This window comes from Halyomorpha halys, unplaced genomic scaffold (genome assembly GCF_000696795.3).
Source record: "Halyomorpha halys isolate HHAL.00 unplaced genomic scaffold, Hhal_1.1 Scaffold708.1, whole genome shotgun sequence".
Taxonomy (NCBI): Eukaryota; Metazoa; Arthropoda; class Insecta; order Hemiptera; family Pentatomidae; genus Halyomorpha; species Halyomorpha halys.
Genome location: NW_027113783.1, coordinates 608,360 through 628,561, shown reverse-complemented (window position 1 = coordinate 628,561; position 20,202 = coordinate 608,360). Strand labels below are relative to the sequence as shown.

The window sequence follows — 20,202 nt, the reverse complement described above, 5'->3', positions numbered from 1 at the left end:
GACCATATTCCTTTCATCTTTACACACGGTCAATCAATAATCTTCCAGTTCAATTAGTATGGTTTGAATTATGTTATGATTTGTATCCAAATCATTGTAAATCTATTGTAATAGTGTGATTCACTACTGGGCCCCAAATTTCCTGCATGATAGAAGCACTGCATTATTACTAGATGATTTCACGTAATCCACTTTACAGTACGCATGGTTAGGTTTTTAGTATACTAAGATTGGAAAATTGATCTTAATTTCGAGAATTTAGGTGGGTCGTAATCAACACACAGACAACTAGATATCATTCTCACAATATATGATCCCCACTCTATCATGCTATAAAAATAAAATCATCAAACGCAGATTTCTCCTAATATAATACCATCTCCTCATATCAATTATAATATTTAATTCTCACTATCATATTATACGTAATATTGATCAAAAGTTTATTAATATTATAAACTTATTGACCTCTCAAAAGGTCCCCACGAGGATTACAACCAAAAATCGATTTGTTTTTTGGCGAGAGAGTGAGAAGGAGGGGAGGGGAGTAGTGATGTGAAACCCGTGATGGGGTAGATGCTATTGTGATTGGTACTATCCGGGGTTTGGAACTGAATTATAGCTAATGACATGGCAGCCAGCAATAAAGAAAATAGAAGGAGATGCCAAGCATTGAATGTAGGCGATGGCGGAAATTGGCTAGGGGATAATGGCGGATCATCAGGGAGCAACTTTTAATATCAGGTCGTTAGGCAGCTGATCGTAGCGGCACTTATATCGGTTCTCTCTAGGAACTGGAGGAATCTCTGGTATCCCGAGGCAATGCTAAAGAAATGATGATCTACGCTGAGTGCTTTAGAGCCAATTTAAAAACATACGGAACTAAAAACTGTTATAAGAACATAAGTCAATTACAGAGCCACAATATACCAAAATTCAATTTAGACAATCATATTATTAACAAATGAAAAGAAAAAAAAATCATTTGAATTTTGTTTATTTTATTAATTAGTTTTCATTATTATTATTATAGATTACTAATTTGCATAATTCCAATACAATTATTACATCTGTATTTCCAGGATTTAATCACGAATTTTTCTTATTTATCAAATCATTTTTCTCCAACTATTGTTTGTTTTTTAATCAACTTTTTTTTGTGCTCTGACCAGTGAAGACATTGTTTGTATGGCAATTTGTTTTCTCCCGAACTCCTTCAATTCCTAAAATATTGAACCCTTCCGATTTCTTTGTCCAATTAAATATTAAAAAAATATAGAACGAGTTACCTTGGAAGTCTTTGGCTCCGATTATAACACTGATACAAACTTATTGTTTCCACTAGTAAATGACATAAATGAATTTTTGCTGTTTCTAAACAAAAATTTGGTGTCATTTAGATTCATAAATGATCGAAATAATAACCACTTTCGTTAGGACCTATTTTATTTAAAATGACTACCCCAATTTCATATTCGTTAAGGGTGCACTTTGGATATCAGTCATATAACTGAAACCATCACCTCTGTGTCACCTAATATAAATATATTTTATAAAAGAAATGACGATTAAGTATAGAATATTGTATATTATAACATTATTTTGCAGGTGTATGGCGAATGTAATATCATTTTAGGACTAATTGTGAATATTTATTTCCTGTATTAATTATAATAAAATAATTAATTAATTGATAATTAAAATAAATGAATAATTACTTAATAACTTATATATCTGTTTCAGGGAGCCCTTCACCAAGGTTCCAGCCCACTAGAACCCAGGATGGCGCAGTTGGAGACCCTGGAAGCAAAGGTAGGGCATTTAGATTTATTTTATAAATTAATTGTAGATTTATAAGCAACTTAATTTTACACATTATGATACCACTAAGCTATTTTTATTCCGTTTTCCTGAATTACGAATATTTATATTATTCTTTTAGTAATTTTTAAAGTGAATACAAAACTATTCGTGAACAAAAATTCATTCACTAATAGAAATTTATTTACGAAAAACACTTAAATAAAAAATATTTTTTCGGTTAAAATTGGCCGATATTCGCTTAAAACATGTAAACAAAATAAGACCTTATATACTTCCTCATTTTAATCATATCGTTAAATTATTGTTCAATTCCTTAGTTAAACATTATCTAAGCGCAATAAATGTATTAACAGTACTATCGAAACTTGTAGGATAAGCAATGAATATTCAATAACAAATTTTTAGTTATTAAACATAAATGAATACTACAAAATTAATCATAGATCAGCGGTACCGGAAGTGGATGCCCCTAGCATATGCCTCTTTCTGAAAATAAAACAAAAAAAAATATATACAGTGCATTCTAGTATATACTTGCTTTGGAGTGTTTTATATACTTACATACGCAACCACTCAAAACATAGCTGTGGCTTCATTTTTATATTTTGTTGCTCAACAAGAATAACTTGGCAAAAGTTAGGAAACCGCTGATATAGAGAAAAAATTAGAGATAGAAATAGTTTATTTCTAACGTTGTTTCATCACTCTATCTTTCCAAAATCAAACTACCTGCATACCGATGATCCATGTGTTATTAGTAAATAATGACCCAACAATTATACCCCATTCTTTCCAATCTCACATTACAAACATTGATGAATGGTATCAAAACTGGTGGATTAAAATAAATCTCATCAAATCACTTTTACCTTCCAATGTAAACAAACGCTTTCCAACCCTGTAAGTATTCTTTAATAATACACTATTTATGTACAGATCTGCTACTTAGGACTACAACTGGGCAACCGACTACTCGGCATCTCCGCACAAGACAAAGAACAGAAAACTGATGGTCGAATCCGACTATAATAAAACATACTGTAAAAACGGTCCGCTATTCCAATTAATTACAAAATACACTTTTACATGACAATAATAAGGACTATTTGGACTTACAGAGGTGAGCTTTGAGGTTTCACTAAAATCATCGGATGCCTCTCGTACCTAATCCAAAATCCTTATTGCTCCGTATTTTGTCCCAAATAAAATCATCCGTAAGGGCCTCAATGTTCCAAATATTGTCGATTTTAACTGAACTGGAAATCAATCCTTCCATAATAAACTTCCCAACCACCCCAAACCTGCTTGTTTTTTAATCTTTCTTCCTCTTCAATTCCTGATTATTATCTCAAGCGCCTGAAAAGAAGATGGCCTCGGGATCTTCTACTCTATAAATGTTATTGGAGTTGTACCAATGGGTATATTTTCCACAAGACTGTTGCATATTTCAATATATAAATAGAATTGACATAATATAATATTTACATCTTACATTATTTACATATTACATTATACATAAATAGACAGTTACATATTTCAATGCATAAGCAGAATAAAACTAACTGCATAATTTTCGGTATATCATTGGAAACATTATGAAGTAAAGAACTTTTTTTAATATCTAAGATTGTACCTCGTAAATTCGGAGCATGAGATTTGACCGAGAATTTCTGAAAATTGTGGCCTAACGATTCCATGTTTCCATATAAAATAGTTTATGTCTTATATAACATCTCGACAATGGATTTAAATAGGAAGATGAGAGTGGTGTCACAGAACTAAATTTATTATAAACCATCCCACCCCCAATTGCTGATGTTTCCTACTTTAAAACACTGTAAAATTGCTCTCTAACTCAGTATCGAGTGTCATACAACATTAATAATAATAGGTAGGGTATACTGCCCTGATATAACTTACAAAAAAAGTAGGAGACAAATATACAACGATGAACGATAAATTCGAATTTATAATCGGAATTATTCTTTAAACAAAAATTATCTTTTTTAAATCATCCACTATAAAAGTAACAAACATAAATAATAGAAAAAAACTTTAGTGGCCTAATTTAATTGGTCCGATTAATAAGATCGGACGTTTTAAGATTCACAACAAAAATTAATTAAATGATCTAATTGTAATAGAAAAGTTTTTTGACATTAGTACAATTGGGCCAGCGAGTCCTTTGCTAAGAAAACTAATTACTGAGTCTTTGGTAGCCTTCAGGATTGCTCACGACTGAAGAAAGAAAGGTAAATCTATTATTGATTGGTCGACGTAACCGACCAATGGGCTGCGTTCAGGGTCGGTCATCGAAGGCACGAACAATATCGTAATTGGTCATGTCTCTACTGCTTTGTAATTGAGAGCTGTTATCGGCCTGAGGACAAGGGAAATTGGATTTATAGAATAATAGAGTTAATTTCTCCTAGCATTTGATTAAGCTATTATTAGACAAATTGGCATGCTAAGAAAAATAACACATTAAAATTGAAATCATTTAACAAAGTTTCGCAGTATAACTGCACATTAAACTTAAATACTACACTCCCGAATTTTTTTAAAAATGTTATTAAAAGATTCTAACAAAACAACGACTTAGGTCTTTCCAATATCAGTAAATAACTACAAACTATCAGTAAACCACATAAATTTACAATAGTGACAATAAATCTCACATCAATAGTCTGACATTAACTAACTGAACAGAAATATTTCATAAATTTGAGAAAGTTTTTGACATTTAGATGTCTATAGCTATAGAAAATATTAAAATAATCAACCCTAAGGTTATTCAAAATTTTGGTATGAATCCCTTAAATTTAGTTTTAAATAATCGCCGATTAAAATAGAATCATAAATTTCAAAAATCACTCTTAAAGCTCAAACACAAGTTTGATTGTTCCGACACCAAATAAAAAGTGTAGTCGTTCTTAATTATATCATTGACTTAATCACTTGTTCAGAAGTGAAATAAAAAAAAAATATATATTTTATTTACAATCACAATACTTTCTTGAGACTGGTTAATGTTGTATAAATAAATAATTTATTTTTTATCCATTTTAGTCTCAACACATTTTATTTTTCTTATAAGTCCGACGTTTCGGCCAATCCGGCCATCTTCAGGGGCAATCTTAATACAATTTTGGAACTAAATGATTTAAAAACTCAACTTCATGCAGGCTATTCTGCCCAGGTCAAAACAACAATATTTAATTAGTCAATTTCACATTAAAAACAAAAATTCATTTATCACAGTCACTATTTGTTTTATTTGTCACTATTTTCAAAATTAAAAAAATGCTGGTTTTTGGTTGCATGCAGGAGAAGGATCCAAATAAAACGGCACTAGTATGGATAAAAATTAAATTATTTATTTTTAAAAAATCTATATTATTTGAATATTTAAGGAAAAAACCAGGTGTGGCTTAAAAAAAAATCCTGATAATATTGACTTAACATAAAATCTATTCAGAATGAAAATCTGATTAAGAGTTAACTAGAGGTTTCTCAAAATATATTTTTTTAATTAATCAAGTAGATTTATGGATATTAAATATAGGGAGCCTGCAAAAGAAAGAATATTATTTTTATTATAGGGAGTACTCTAAAGACCGAGGGGTTCGAAACGTCGGTTGTAGTGTAAATAATTTTTAAAATAAATCAAAATTTTGGAAAGGAGAAAATAAGAAAATCACTAAACATTTATATGATAAAAATTTAACCTTTCCGGGGTAAGAAATTGTTATATATATATAGACGCTTCTTTCAGGAAATTAAGATCCGAAAAAATTAATTCAATTCATAAAATCTAATATTTATTTTTATTGGCATTCTGACACTCTGAAAAAATGCAGATTCTACGTATGTATATTTAACCTCAAATTTTGATACTAACATCTCAATTTTAAAAAAGAAAAAAGCGAATTATCTACTTTTCTCCATTCATTTGTTGTTTCAGTTTTGATTTGACATAAATTAGGCTGAAAAATATCATGATATCTTGAAACAGAAAATTTTATTCTTTGGTACAATTTACCTGAAGACATTGTATACAGTTCGACTAGCAGAAACAGAGTTGAAGTACACTTCGTTTTTATAAATAAGCGAAAGTAGGGGACATTATCTGATAAAATCAATCAAGGCATCCGTACAATCTGAAAATTTCATAAAAATCGGATTAACTTTCGATCAACTCAAATTTGACTACAGACAGAAGCCTAAAAAAATCTGTACCTTGATGTTTAAAGCGTAGAATTGAGAGAAAATTATAGGTTCGCATAATTTTTTTTTTCTTTTTCTGCATGAATACAAAGTTCCCTACCTACTAATGAAGAAGCAAAAAAATAAAGTCATATTGATAAGCAAATATATTGTAAATCCTATTTCTTAATGCAAATCTAACAATGTGGTTGGTTATAAGGTTACATTTCCTTATCTTGAAGTACCAATTTCCTTCCCGATGTTTAAACAACTGCCACCGAAAAATAGAGAAAGGTCTAATGATTCCACTCAAGATATTTGTATGGAATCCGGTGTTTATCTTAAGGATGGCTGGTTTCACGCATAAATGTAAAATTCTGTGTTTATCTCAATAGGCTAATAAAGGGATTGAAGTTCCATGTCAGGCGAGAGCTTCAAAAGGGGCCTCAATGTAAATAGCTTTCATGGGGGCTTTTGAAGTGTCGTCACAGTTCCTCCAAACCGTGTCTGATGTTCTCTCAGCAAACAACACTAGTAATTCTTGGTCGTGCAGTTCTTCCAAACCGCTTTCTTACGCTTAATCGAATTCACAATAGTCCTTTTCACCGTTAATTGTAATACATATATTCCATCATGTATATTATATAGTTTAAATTTATATAATTAGGTGTTAGTGCGATCAGCAAAGATACACAAATAAACCAAACTTATTTGCTTGTGCCGACGTTTCGACCTGAATTTCAGGCCTTCATCAGGGCTGAAAAACAAATCGAAATAACGACCATAATTCAAAGAAACATAATAAGAAAAAGAAAATAATAATAAACAAACTTTAAAATACACATAACAATAAATTAAGAAGATAGTAGTTGATTCATAACTAATAAAATATAAAATATGATATTATAGAGGTAAGAATAATACAAAATTAATGATAAAAAGATTACAAAACAGACAATGTTCACGTAAATAAAGGAATAAACATAATTAAAGGTGCGAAAGAAAATATAAATGATGCGTAATGGAATGAACATAATAAAATATCTAAGTAACGTCCAAAAATAATAATAAAACAATTTAAATCAACATTAATTCCACAAATAATAATCAACAGAATTTATCAAAGTTTGGATTTATTTTGATTGAATAGAAAAAATATCGTTTCATAAAAAGTTTTATGGTAAATGAGGTGATCGGTCGTAAAACATAGTAACTTAAAAAAATTATATTATTAAAACTCCTACCCTATGAAGATAAACGTTATAAACTACTTTATAGTATTTAACTAGCTTTAATTTGAGTGCTGGTAGATAAATGTACATGAGATATATTTTTTCACAAATCAAACATTTTGTCTGAACAATAAGAATTCAAGAATCTCAGCACCCCCACTCTGGCAGCCCTGCAAAGTGGGGCGAAACGTAGAGAGAGAATGAGAAATACTTTATTCCTCTATGCTGCCCAAATACATCAGGTTGCTACATCACACTGCATACTAATCAATCCATAATCGGACATACATAAATTACATATAATTATAATAATAAAATAGAAATAAAACAATTTTTTTCCCTAGTTTCCTTTTACAATCAATTTCGGTCTATGCACCAAATACAAATATTTCAATTCATTCTTTCCTTTTTCTATTCCTTCAATTTCACCATTTCACAATTTTTAATTCACCCGATCAACAAATTCGCTCTCCCGAATTCACCCTCCTAGATCCTCTTCAGTGACCCGCTAAACAATAAATAGTTCTCCTCTTTTACTATTTTGATACCTTTATTGACCGCCACCTGGACTATCCTCCTACGATAAGAAATCAACATTTTGTGAATTTGTTTTGTCAAATATCATTAAAACTACTACTCCTATGAAGATAAAGCGTTATAAACAACTTTATATTAGATTCAATTTGCTTTAATTTGATTACAATTACAATACAATATCTGTACCTCTAATGATTCCTGTGTATGTAGTTTCCCCAAAATAAATTCAATAACTGCTTATTTTTCGTTATGAAATTTTGTTTAAAAAAAGCTGTATCTTGAAAACAATTGAACTTAAACAGCTCTATTAAGACTCATATTTAAGTAAATTTACTCAACTTCAAATGATGTTCTATTAGATTTTCTGAGATCGCAAAGAGTTTTAATGAAAAAAAAAATTTTAAATGTTTTAAGACCGCCGATTTTTTTTTTTTAATTTCCACCAACTAAACTTGGTAGATATACATTTTGAACAGTGACTATACATAGTTATAATTAAAGTAATCAAAAGTTTAATGAAATAACAGTTTCTTGTTTTGTTTTTTCACACTTTTTTTTGAACTAGTAAGTGTTAATGATTACCTTAGTCGTACATTCTCGAACAGAGTTTAATCAAAATCTTTAGAGCAATTTTTGAGATAATCGAAAAAATGTGAAAAATCTATTTTGTAAAGTGATACTCTTGGCCAGTGATTTTATAATTGCCTTAAATATGTAATTAGTATGTAAGTTTCGCACGACTTTTTTTTAGCAAGGGTGTTTAGCAAACACACAGATAATTTTGCGGGACTTGATTATCTGCCCTTCTATGACCTCAAAATGTGTACCTACATCGAAAACTCGAATTAGAAATTTTGCACTATCGCAATACTTTCTAAATATTCCAAGTATCCACAAGTGAAAGTAATTTGGAAAACGGATTGCTGCAAATAATAGCTGCACAAACATAATTAAATACAATGACAATATAGGAAGCAATAGCCCGTGTTTTTAAGATCATTAGCCTGATGAATGAACTTATAATTTTTTTTTTAATGACCCTGATTATAAAGCAGAGATGGCTGTAATATCTTGATCTATCTTTTTTAGTAAGCGTTTCCCCAAGTTAATCTAATAAAATCAGTCTAATAAGCCTGGTCCATGGGTTTTAATTACTATTAATAATTATATTCTTCTTAAGCCCTCACTCATCCTCCACTGGATTTTAAAACCAGTAACGCGGTTGAGAGAGAAGGACCAGACCTTCCGGAGTCATGCTCTTTTCTCCAAAAGTGGGGGAACAGCTCGGTTAAATTCCACAGCCTGAATGTAAATATTGCATATAGGAATGATTGTGTTTATGATATTATTTTACTTTAAGTGTAATTTATTTATATTTTTTTATGTATTTATTATATAATTTAAGTTATATATCTGTAAATATGGTATGAATGAGCTCTGAAATCCTTATTACCACTGTCTAAAAATATGACAGAATGTAATATTACACAATAAAAAAAAAAATTATCTTCTTGATTGATTCACGTTTATGGTTACTTAAGTTCCTATGAATTGTAGTGTGATATAAAGTTAAACCAATAAACGGTCTATCTAACGCCTGATGATTTTTTCAAATGGGGCTGGTAGTTCCTAAAATTAATGCGTTCAAACAAATTCTTCAGCTTTATATTATATTATTCGTAATCATAAGAATTAATAATTTATATTATTAATATTAGTATAGATGGACACATGAAGGCAGCAGGAGAAGTCCTAACCTTTTTCTTGTTGACCGAAAGGACTAAAAAACAGAGCTTAGATTTTTTTTCTTTTACAGTCTCCTGGTTCTGTCAATTTCACTTAGACAACATCCTAAATAACCAGTCATCGACAGTTAAAAGTTATTTAAGAAACCGGCAACATAAAAACGATCAATATTATTTAAAGTTAAAAATTACCATTTTTCAATTATTGCGAAGATCCAAAATTATATGTATGAGTCATCTAAACCAAATAAATTGTTAAATATGACAGTGACTAGAAACATAGCCTTACATATACTGGAAAATTGAACCGAGATAGACCATGCTGGTTTAGACATAAAAAGATCTACAGGGTTTATAATGTTAAAAGGAAAAATAAACTGGGGTCAATGTAAATGTTTTTTAATGATTCACGAAGACTAACAATGGAAATCCATATTAACAATAACAGACCGCCTCTATTATAACATTTAACACAGAAAACGGATATTTTGATTATACAGTTTGAAGTAAATTTTACTCTTTAAGCACTGACCAAACTGCCTTCCAAGACAAGCCGTGATAGGGAATCAGGCTAACTAACCACTGCCTATTCCTAGAATTTAGATAAGTTGTAAGACTGATCTTTAAAAATTAATTTCTTAGGATAAAGTTAAAATACATACATTGCAGAAGAATAAATTTGTAAATGGATATTTTTGTAGATGGCCAGTATAGAAGTGTCCCTGTCTACCACACCCAGGAGGAAGAAGCCAAGCAGCACAGCCTCAACGCCAGTACCTCCACCTGTACATGGTCTCTTTGGAACGAGGGCTGCTTCAGAGCAAGAAGAAAATAGGGTAGAAGCTCTCTGTCAAGGGTTAGGCTACTTCATTTTTTTATGTGCTATAAACATGTTTTTACATAATTAAATCAATTGTAACAAGTTTTTTTTTTAATGTATAAAGAAACTTTATTTTATCTATGAACAAACTCGATCCTTAATAGACATGAACTATGTCTATGATATAAACATATATATATACATAGCCGGGGTATCCCAGTGGGTTAAGGCGCTTGCCAGCTTGCAATATGTTATCAAAGATAAACAACATCGAGCGTGTACAGTACTTGTGTGAGGGTTACCGACCGAAATGGGTGACCACTCATGTCGGAAAGCCACTTGTCTCTTCTCTCCCTGCCCTATATGTTTGGAGTCTGCTAGTCAACTGGAAGCAACTCGCACAGACCGGGCGTAGGTAGAGACACCAAAATTTGAGGGTTCTGAATTTCTATGATCGACCACTTGTAAATGTTTACAATTTTTTGTAAGAGTTTGTTACGATTCAAATCCCTATTAAATAAAACAGTGATTTGAATTATAACGATTTATATTATTTAGTTTATTATTTATTTTGTTTTGTTGTTGTTTAATCTTAGGGGCCCCTAAAACTTAAAGAACCCCTGGACAGTCCTGTGGATCTATAAAATTATGATTCCTAGCAAACTGAGTTTGGGTTACTCCCTCCAAGCTGTATTCTTTAAAATAATTTCTGTTAGATCATAACGCACAGCCAAATATTTTCATGGTTTAATATATGTAGATTTATATTGATTATACTCATACATATTGATGAAATATGTATTTAGCCAAAAAAACTTGTGTTATTACTATTACTTCCTTGTTTATCTTATTTCATGAATGGGGTACACATAAAAACAATTCAAAGCTAGCATATAAATGAATTAGTGACTCGACAATGTTACAATATTTAGACTGATCTAGTTCTAACTCTCTTATTATTGATTCGTTACTTTCTTTCAGTAAACTATAAGCAATATCTTCAATATTTCACTAATTCGTAGTGTTCTAAATGAAAATATATTTACAGGCTTAAGGGAAACTTGTGGAATAGAGGATTGCGACAAGGAGGAAATGGAAGCCTGACAGACAGAGAAAGAAAGACGGCACAAGAAAGGTTAGGTAGGCTCAAGAGCGACTTGGACTCCAAGCGGCTAACCATAAAGAACATAAAGATTGCTTTAGACACCATAGATATTTCAGAGTAAGTCCATGTTTTACCCATTACATTATGAACTGTCTTACAATTTATTAACATTATATTAATCGGGACTTAAGAAAGGATTTTTCACTTTCCGAAAATTCCTATGATGTTGAATGAAGAGATTATTTTAAATATAATGAAAGATTATTTCCTTTTTTTTACACAAGAATATTTCTTAACAACCAGAAGTCTGGAGGTGATTTTTTTTATGTTTTATATGTTTATCATAACTATATCATCCCGCCGTCGGGAGACGGGCAAGAAGAGCAAAATCTCCGAAGGGCTCGGTAAGAGATGAATAAACTATCTATGACAAATGTTATCACAAACTTTCTTTATAATCTGTTTTTGCCTAACTCATAAGAATGTGCGTTGTGAATAGGTAATGTAGAGCTTCATTATAAACTCTATCCGTATACTAATATAATCGATAGAAATAAAAAATTTGAAATATTCAGTGTACTGTACCATTTTCGCCTCGGGCTCGGAATTACCTGACGGCGGCCCTGATTTTATCGAATTCACCTTCAGTAGTTGCCTCTTCCACATAAAATACAAGGTAGAAAATATGCTTTCCATAATAATGAACATTAGGAGAGTATTATTAGTTTTTAAATAAGTCTCCCAACAGTATTGCTTCTTTCATATTTTTTCTCATAGTTCCTTATACTTTTTTCCTGAAATATTCGTTTGCTGGAAATCATCATTCCACTGTCAATTTCTATTAGATACACAATTACCTATATTTCAAGATTAATGATTCGTAATTTTTAGAAATTAAAGCTATGGAACCAGCTTATTTTTTAAATAGCGCGTATCCAAAAAATCACATTTTGACATAGCTAAAAGAAAGTAGCGATTGAAATTGAGCAGAATTTAGACTTAACTATGTTTACACTAATCGGCAACTTTGAGATTAATCGAAATATTCCTCAAACTTTGTTTTATAACGTGCATACCATTTTCGAAATACATGTTAGCTATAGTTTGTTTACACTATACTCTCATTTTCTGGATAATTATTGTTTTCAACCGTTTGGAATATGATTTTCACTTCAAATATTGAAACAATTTTATCTGGATAAGTGATGTTTACAAAGATTGTCCATATTACTCGATTCTTAATTCGAATGAATCGTTTATTCTTACCTGCAAAAGAGCTGGAGGTGAAAGTTGATTTGGTGACTGAAAACAAAAAATTTAAATAACCGACTACCAAACAAACCCAAAACTTTCAATTTATCAATATAATTAGGGAGGCAAGAGAGAAGTTCCCTCCCACTCTCCTCTCCCTCCCCTTCCCCAATAATTTGAAAATCCTAAAAACTTAGGAACCTGAAATTTGTGAATTTACTCCTAACTGCAAAAATTGTGGTAAGACTTTAATTAAAGAGGTTATTATATTAAAAATTGCTTATGGGGAGGTCAGTTTTCCAAAAATGTTTAGGAAAAGGGCAAATTTTAGGAAATACTCCTCTGAGCTCCATTAGTTTGGGAAATCCGGTCAAAATTGGAAAATTTTAGATTTTTCCTTCTCCCTCCAGTAAGTTGATGATCATAATGTGGATGAAAAATGTATGTTATTTCAGTTTTAATTACCAGAAAAACTTTTTAAAATTAAATAAAGTTTGCATTAATTACAAGAACAATAATTAAATACTGACTGCAATAAGGTGGAATAACACACCATAATTTGTAGGTATTGTGTGACCCTACATGGTATTCCAATGAGCTGGCGAAATAAGAATACCCCTGTAGAGCAAGGGATGATTCATTGGCCTCCTAAAACTGTTAAATCTTGAGTAATATATGTCATTTATTAATATTTTTTTGTCCAGAGTTTTGGATGAATCTGCCAATATCAAATATAACAATTCACAAAAACAAAACATACTTAAGCATATAATTTTTTTTTTAATAAATTTAAAATATTAGTATTGCATAAAAATTAATAACACTTTCTTTTCTTTTCATAAATATTGAAAAGGTCCATGTAAATAAAAGACTATACAGACATGGCTTAGAGGTTTAAAGGATAATATTGCAAGATTTTAACTTTACTAATGAAACAGGAGAGTGTACAAATTTTTTGGTTCACTCCTTGTTGATATTTTTCTGAATTTGTCGCTTTGTCAAGTAAAATAACATTGCTTGTCATCACTATCCCAGTCTTATTATTATCCTAACCATCCCCAATCTATTATCCCATTGTTGTTGATCTCTAATTTAATTTAACTTCAATTATTCCAGCTGTAATTTACTAGAGCATTTGTAACTTTTTCATTATTTTGAAGGGGATATTTTACTCTACAAGTAGAATATAATTTGTTTTGATGTCCTAAAAGTATCTTGTCTCTGACAGGAAATTCATTATTTTATACTACTTTTTTAATATATCCATAATAGTCTTCCAACAGCAAATGTTAGGTTGGTAATAAAATTCTGTAAATTAAATATTGTTTTATAACTTTCCAGTGACACAAATCTTTCCATTTCCATATTATTTATAGCTCAATTTTTCGTCATGTCAGTTGCATTGCTCATAATGAAAAAAGATAGAATATTCTATTTATTTTCATGAAAACGACAGTTTGAATATATCACCTTGTAAGGAATTTTCAGTTTTAATCTCCATACTTGATTATAGTGATGTAACAGAAATATCCTTTAAGTTAATACATTTTAAGTTTTAATTAAACATATTCTAGAACAAGAAGTTATTAGAAATATCTTTTACAGCAATATTGATGTAAGAATACAGCAAGCTGAACTTGAATACCAGCTTGGCAGGGAAGAATTAAATTTACTTAGTATCATGGAAGAAAGCAGAAATTTACAAGTTCTCCTTGAAGAAAACAATGTGCAACAGCAAACTATCTTTAGGTAATATACTAAAAAATTATTACAATTGTATTAATAACTGTAGTATTGCAAGATTAAAATATATATATATATATGGGGAGAGTATGTAGTGACTAAAAATTATTTATTGAATTAAGATAAATAATCAATCATGTTCTTGAAGAAAATAGTATTCAACAGCAAACTATTTTTAAAGAATATATTGGCTTAATTATAATAATATAATCAGCATTATCAGTGCCTACCTCAGAATAAACTTGTACAATATTAACAACTGTTATATTGCAAGATAAAAAAAAAAAAAAGGTAAGGGAAGAGTATGTAACGGTTAAAAATTGTTTATTAAATTAAGGTAAACAACCAATCAACACTATATCGCTAGTTCTTGTTTTTTTTCAGGGGTTATTCATATATACTCTAATACATTAGTTATGTATGACTTATACAAATTTCTACTTATGGAATTGGTAGACATTTCCTGTTTAACAAATGCATCTTCAATTTAGAGCTACTATGAGCATCCAGTATAAATCAGAGTACAAATCAAGTGGTTATAGCATGGTTCTGATATCATTATTTTCCAAGAAAACCCACAAGGGCTAGTATTAAGGACCTGTATCATTGCCTACCCCCAAATTCCTGTAAGGCTTTTGTACAGAATTGTTGTGAGACTTTTATGTTCTAATTTTTAATCCTTCTTCATAGCATTCTTTACATGATTTCTATACTGAATCATATAGTTGGAGGATATCTAAATTGATTATCTAAATCTCAACTATTAGTCGAGAGACATCAATTTTAAAAATATGTCCTAAGGAGTAGAAATGTGCTTTAATTTTTTTTTATTTATCAATAAGCATCAACTTGAAACACAAAGCGGTGTCTTAGAAAAAAATGGTAATAAAAATAAGCAAAAACTTGGTCCCATATAATTTATCAGATGTACTGATATCGTTATCCTCAAAACTGGTTCTATACCAAATGTAAGCTCTTTTGACTCAGTACTATTAATGGGATACTGTTGTATATAGAATTATGGCACCCTGTGCAAGATAAAAGTTTTCTGCAGACTATAATCAATAAAATCTAAATCTGTTCAGTCAAAAAATTGATCGAAAAGTTGTAATTTTGCTAAAAGAGAAAACCTTTAATAGGATTTCCTTGAAGTTAGAGGAAATATACTTAGCACCAATGTGAAGAATGTCATCAATACATAAAAAAGATAACTCTTAACAAATATTCAAGTAATGGGAGATGTATTTTACTTACAGAATACTTATATGATCATGTTTTATTTTTAAAGTATTGATAAATCAATTCTATCTAATGAATGATTTTAGTTATATAGGGAACTCAACAGTAAGTCTTCATGGAATTGAGTTAATGTATGACCCAAAAAGCCCACAGTTTGGTGTTAATCATAGAGAAGAAGGAGGAGTTCTGGTGGAATGGGCATCGGAAACTTCTGGTCTAGTAAAAGGAGATAGGTAATTCCACAAAATTCACAATAAATTCATAATTTTACAAATATAATTTTGTTTTTGTTTTTTATTATACATTAATGATACTCAACAAGAATGTACTCAGTATGAATAAGATGTGGCTAATACTCTTTATTGCAAATTCAAATTCATTCAATTTTTTTTTTTTACATATCTAAGGTTATGTCCTAACTGGTGAAGTACCATGCAAGTGGTGCTGATGTTAGGTGCTGAATTGGACCATGAAAAAGTAAAACATACAATAGAGCTGAGTTTCATAACTAAACTTCAAATAATTATTTAGAACACCCTATATTATTTATTTACATTTGATGTTTCTAATGTTCAATTGAGTGCTCATTTGCTCAGACGATGCTTATCTATTTTCTCTATTCTTTATTCTATTAGACCTCATAAGAGATCCTTCTTCCTACTGTTCTAACAATCTACTTTGCACATTCTGTCCTCTTTGTAATTACATGTTAATATCTTACCATTTATATTTAATAGCTGTTTGATTTTAACATTTTACACTACAAAGAACATTTTAACCTAAATTCCTCTTTTTTATTTTAAAAAAATTTACTATGACACATAGAAGCAAATAGACCTAGTTCTTCATACTTTTTTTTTATTGATTGCTATGTACTGAGGGTTCATTCAAAAATGCCTAACATTCCTACATCAGTATTGGTATTGGTGACTGGTGGGGAGAACTGGTCCGGCAAATGGGCCTAGTGTTCCTTTTTGCCAACACCTGGTGGCTACTTTAAAGTTGCCACTGCATACTGAATAAGATAGAAGTATCAAGATTCATTTCTCGGGACAACTGAGAAATAAATATTAAATGCCCCTGTGGGAATCGAACCCATAACATTGCGAATTAAGCACTGTGTGTGTTTAGATTTAACTCAATCCTCTAGTTTATGTCTATTTTCCCTTTCAAAGCTTAATTTATTGGATGCAAAATCAAGCTTATCTTCATCTTCAACAAACTAAGATTGGTTCAGCCTCAAATACTTAAGAAATATTTTCTATTTCTACCAAAGTAATATCTAATGATTACTTCATTATCATCAACAAAATTGTAGATTTTTGTCTGAGACCTTAATATAGATTCATTCTAGTAATGAAATAGCTCATATTTTCACCATTAACTTACTTCTGTCACCTGAAATTGTGTCCCTTACAGGGATCATTCACTTTTGATAAACAAATATTCAACAAAAGCTTTTAAAGGTATTTCATATTCCTATATGCAATCCCTGTTTTTTATAATGGTCTCCTTTTATATTGGTTTATTTTTTATATTTTATTTTTTTATATTGGTCTCCTAAAGCTTGTAAATATTTGACATATTTTCAGGTAGAAAGCTAAATATTAATTATGTAATGACAGGCCTCCATGTTGCATCATTAATTTTTATTTATTTTTTTTTTTCTAGAACCACAATTCCTTTGGTGTCTAAAAAGATACAAAAGGTCTTTCCGACCTTGAGACCCTGGTTTGCCATGTTGAACTGGTCAAGATTTAGCATTGGTAGTAGTGGTAGTGGTAGTCTTGTATTTGAAAGATCCACCTAACACTATACACTTTCTTCTTTTCTAATTTAATAACCAATTAAATGAAAGATACAGTAATAATAATAATAGCACTTCTAAGAATATTCTTACATTCTATTATTGCACATCCAACACATATCTTAAACCATTGATTATCAACACTGTCATCGGGCTATGACAATATATAGCCAATATAATCAAATAATCTGTTGAATATTTTATTCCAAATTTATCTAGGCTGCTTGAAGTCAACGGAAAATTGGTGACTCGAGCTGAGGAGGTAGGAAGACTATTAGTAGTAGCACCTAGTCCTGCTCAAGTTGTGGTCATGCGAAAGCAGCGTGCAGACCAGCTTATGTCACATCTCCAGGCAGAGCTCTCAGTTGTCAAAGAGAAAGCTGGAGAGGCAGAACGCACAAGAGATAGCTTCCGCAGGGATAATTTACGCCTCACTCACAGGTTGGTTAGGTGTGCATATGGGCAAATCTTTATGTAAACTTAAGCTTATAATAATAATTACAAATAAAAACTAAGAATTGCTAATGTAATACCAATCAATATTTATTTTTAAATACAAATAATTTCAGATATATTTAGTTTGCAACAACTACGATTAAGCGATTCAGAAGATCTAATAGGTTTTACTGTTGGCAATATTGGCAGTCATGTTTTCAATCTTAACTCACAAAAAAAACCAATATAGGTTCAAACTAGAGATGTGTTGGAATGAATTGATACTTTCTCACTTATAATAGATACCTACATTAAAATGTGATATAATAAAATTATACTACACTCTCAGTCCAAGGTTTGGAATGCTGGCCAATGTCAATTACCTTGGGCCAGTCACATTGGTTGTTCCTTCGGTTCTACTTACCTGTTACCAGGAGCTTGTTACCTTTGTCACAAACTCATGACTTCATATCAGTTACAATGGTTGTTTCTAACTTCTTGTTCCTCCCGTCCTAGTTACCTAGATGGATCATCACTTCTCTAGTTACAGCCTCATGACCTTGGCCTTGGTAATGGACAAGTAACACTGTTGAATTTACTTATATTGTTCCTTACTTATTCTCAGGAAAATTCTAGCTATCTACCTTACTTTCCCCAAGACTGATGCATACACTTAGTGCTCCTCTACTCTTAAGCTTTTCATGTGTTTTGGTTCTATTTCTATCACTTTATCCCTCTTCATTACATGTTCTTTATAAAAAATAAAATAAAAAAAAAACAATATATAGAATAAATGAATAAAACTAGGAAAAACAGTGAAGTAAATCATTAATTTTTAAAAATGAAAAACAGTTTAGTTGTTTTAATCTGCTTAAAAACAAATGGAAAAATAGTTTAGTAATTAATATATAATAATTAAAAAGACAAATAATACATTTAATGTTATTGTTAAAAGAGTTATAGTAGAAGAAAATACTAAGAATCAATTGTTTCTAAAATATAAATTATGGAATATAGTCTTTAAATATTTAGTATTTTCATTATATACTGGGAGATCGCCAAGAACTTAATACAAAGCATCAGTTGTCGAATTCATGATCAATGACATTTAGATGTCAAAATGCTACAGAAAGCTGAAAATACCTTGTTCAATTGATATTTGATACATAGTACAAGTATCAGCTAAAAGAGTTATACACGGTTAAGGAACAAGAACAACTTGTCACTATAACATTTGTGGCTTTCACAATCCATCTAGCTCAAACAAACTTTAAAAAATTGAAATAGTAAAAAGTTTTATTTTTGATCTTTGGTTTCTATGAAAATAAAGAAATGTTTTATGTACCAGGGCATTCAAAAAGTCCTGTCGTTTTTCGTTTGTTCGTTGTTTATTTTGATTCTAGAGTGTTTGCTAATTAATTCCGTTCAATACAACTTTTATCCATGTAAACACAAATGTTTATACTTTATGAATAGGAGGCTAAGGAGGATTAATTTAATGCAGTCACCATCCAACTGTCTAGTTAAAATGATTCCAGTTGAAACTCAAATTCGGTCGATTTTGCTCTATGAGTTTAAACTTGGCTCAAAAGCTGCCGAAACTGCTAGAAAAATATGCTCCGTGTTTGGGGAAGATGTGCTGTCTGAGCGGAAGGCACAATTTTGGTTTTCAAAATTTCGTGGAGGCGACGAGACACTAGAAGACGAGGCACGCTCAGGTCGACCAACTGTAGTTGATAAGGAGGACGTTCGAAGAGTAGTAGAGTTGGATCCGCGTCAAAGTTGTTCAGAGATAGCCTCTCAACTTAATATCTCAGCCACCACTGCCTGGAATTACCTTAAAGAACTGGGAAAAGTGAAAAAACTGGATAAATGGATTCCTCATAAGCTTTCAGATGCCAATATGCTTGTTCGCTTGACAACTGCATCTTCGTTAACTTCCCGCTTGAAAGTCGAACCCTTTTTGAATCGAATCATCACCTGTGATGAGAAATGGGTGTTGTACAACAACTTCAGACGATCATATCAGTGGTTGTCGGCAGATGAGAAACCTAAACAATTTCCAAAACCAGATCTCCATCCAAAGAAAGTTTTGCTCATTGTTTTCTGGACAGCCAAAGGTATAGTGCATTTTGAGATTCTGAATCAAGGGCAAACCATCACTGCAGAAGTATACTGCAATATACTGGACCATTGCCAATCCAAGCTTAAGACTTTTGATCCCTGCTTAGTCAACAGAAGAAGACCTTTGCTTCTTC

General features: G+C 30.8%; 1 protein-coding gene across 2 annotated transcripts in view; it reads left to right on the top strand.

Moving 5' to 3' along the window:
* sprt (PDZ domain-containing protein sprite) overlaps positions 1-20,202 on the top strand; it is a 149,926-nt gene that overhangs the window by 127,809 nt on the left and 1,915 nt on the right. The window contains exons 4-9 of one of the 2 annotated variants that reach the window (XM_014428270.3): positions 1,744-1,812; positions 10,246-10,400; positions 11,413-11,586; positions 14,326-14,469; positions 15,789-15,935; positions 17,729-17,959. In XM_014428270.3, coding sequence (XP_014283756.1) covers positions 1,744-1,812; positions 10,246-10,400; positions 11,413-11,586; positions 14,326-14,469; positions 15,789-15,935; positions 17,729-17,959 — 920 coding nt within the window. The remainder of the gene's footprint in view (positions 1-1,743; positions 1,813-10,245; positions 10,401-11,412; positions 11,587-14,325; positions 14,470-15,788; positions 15,936-17,728; positions 17,960-20,202) is intronic. The other variant, XM_014428271.3, reaches the window with a different exon arrangement.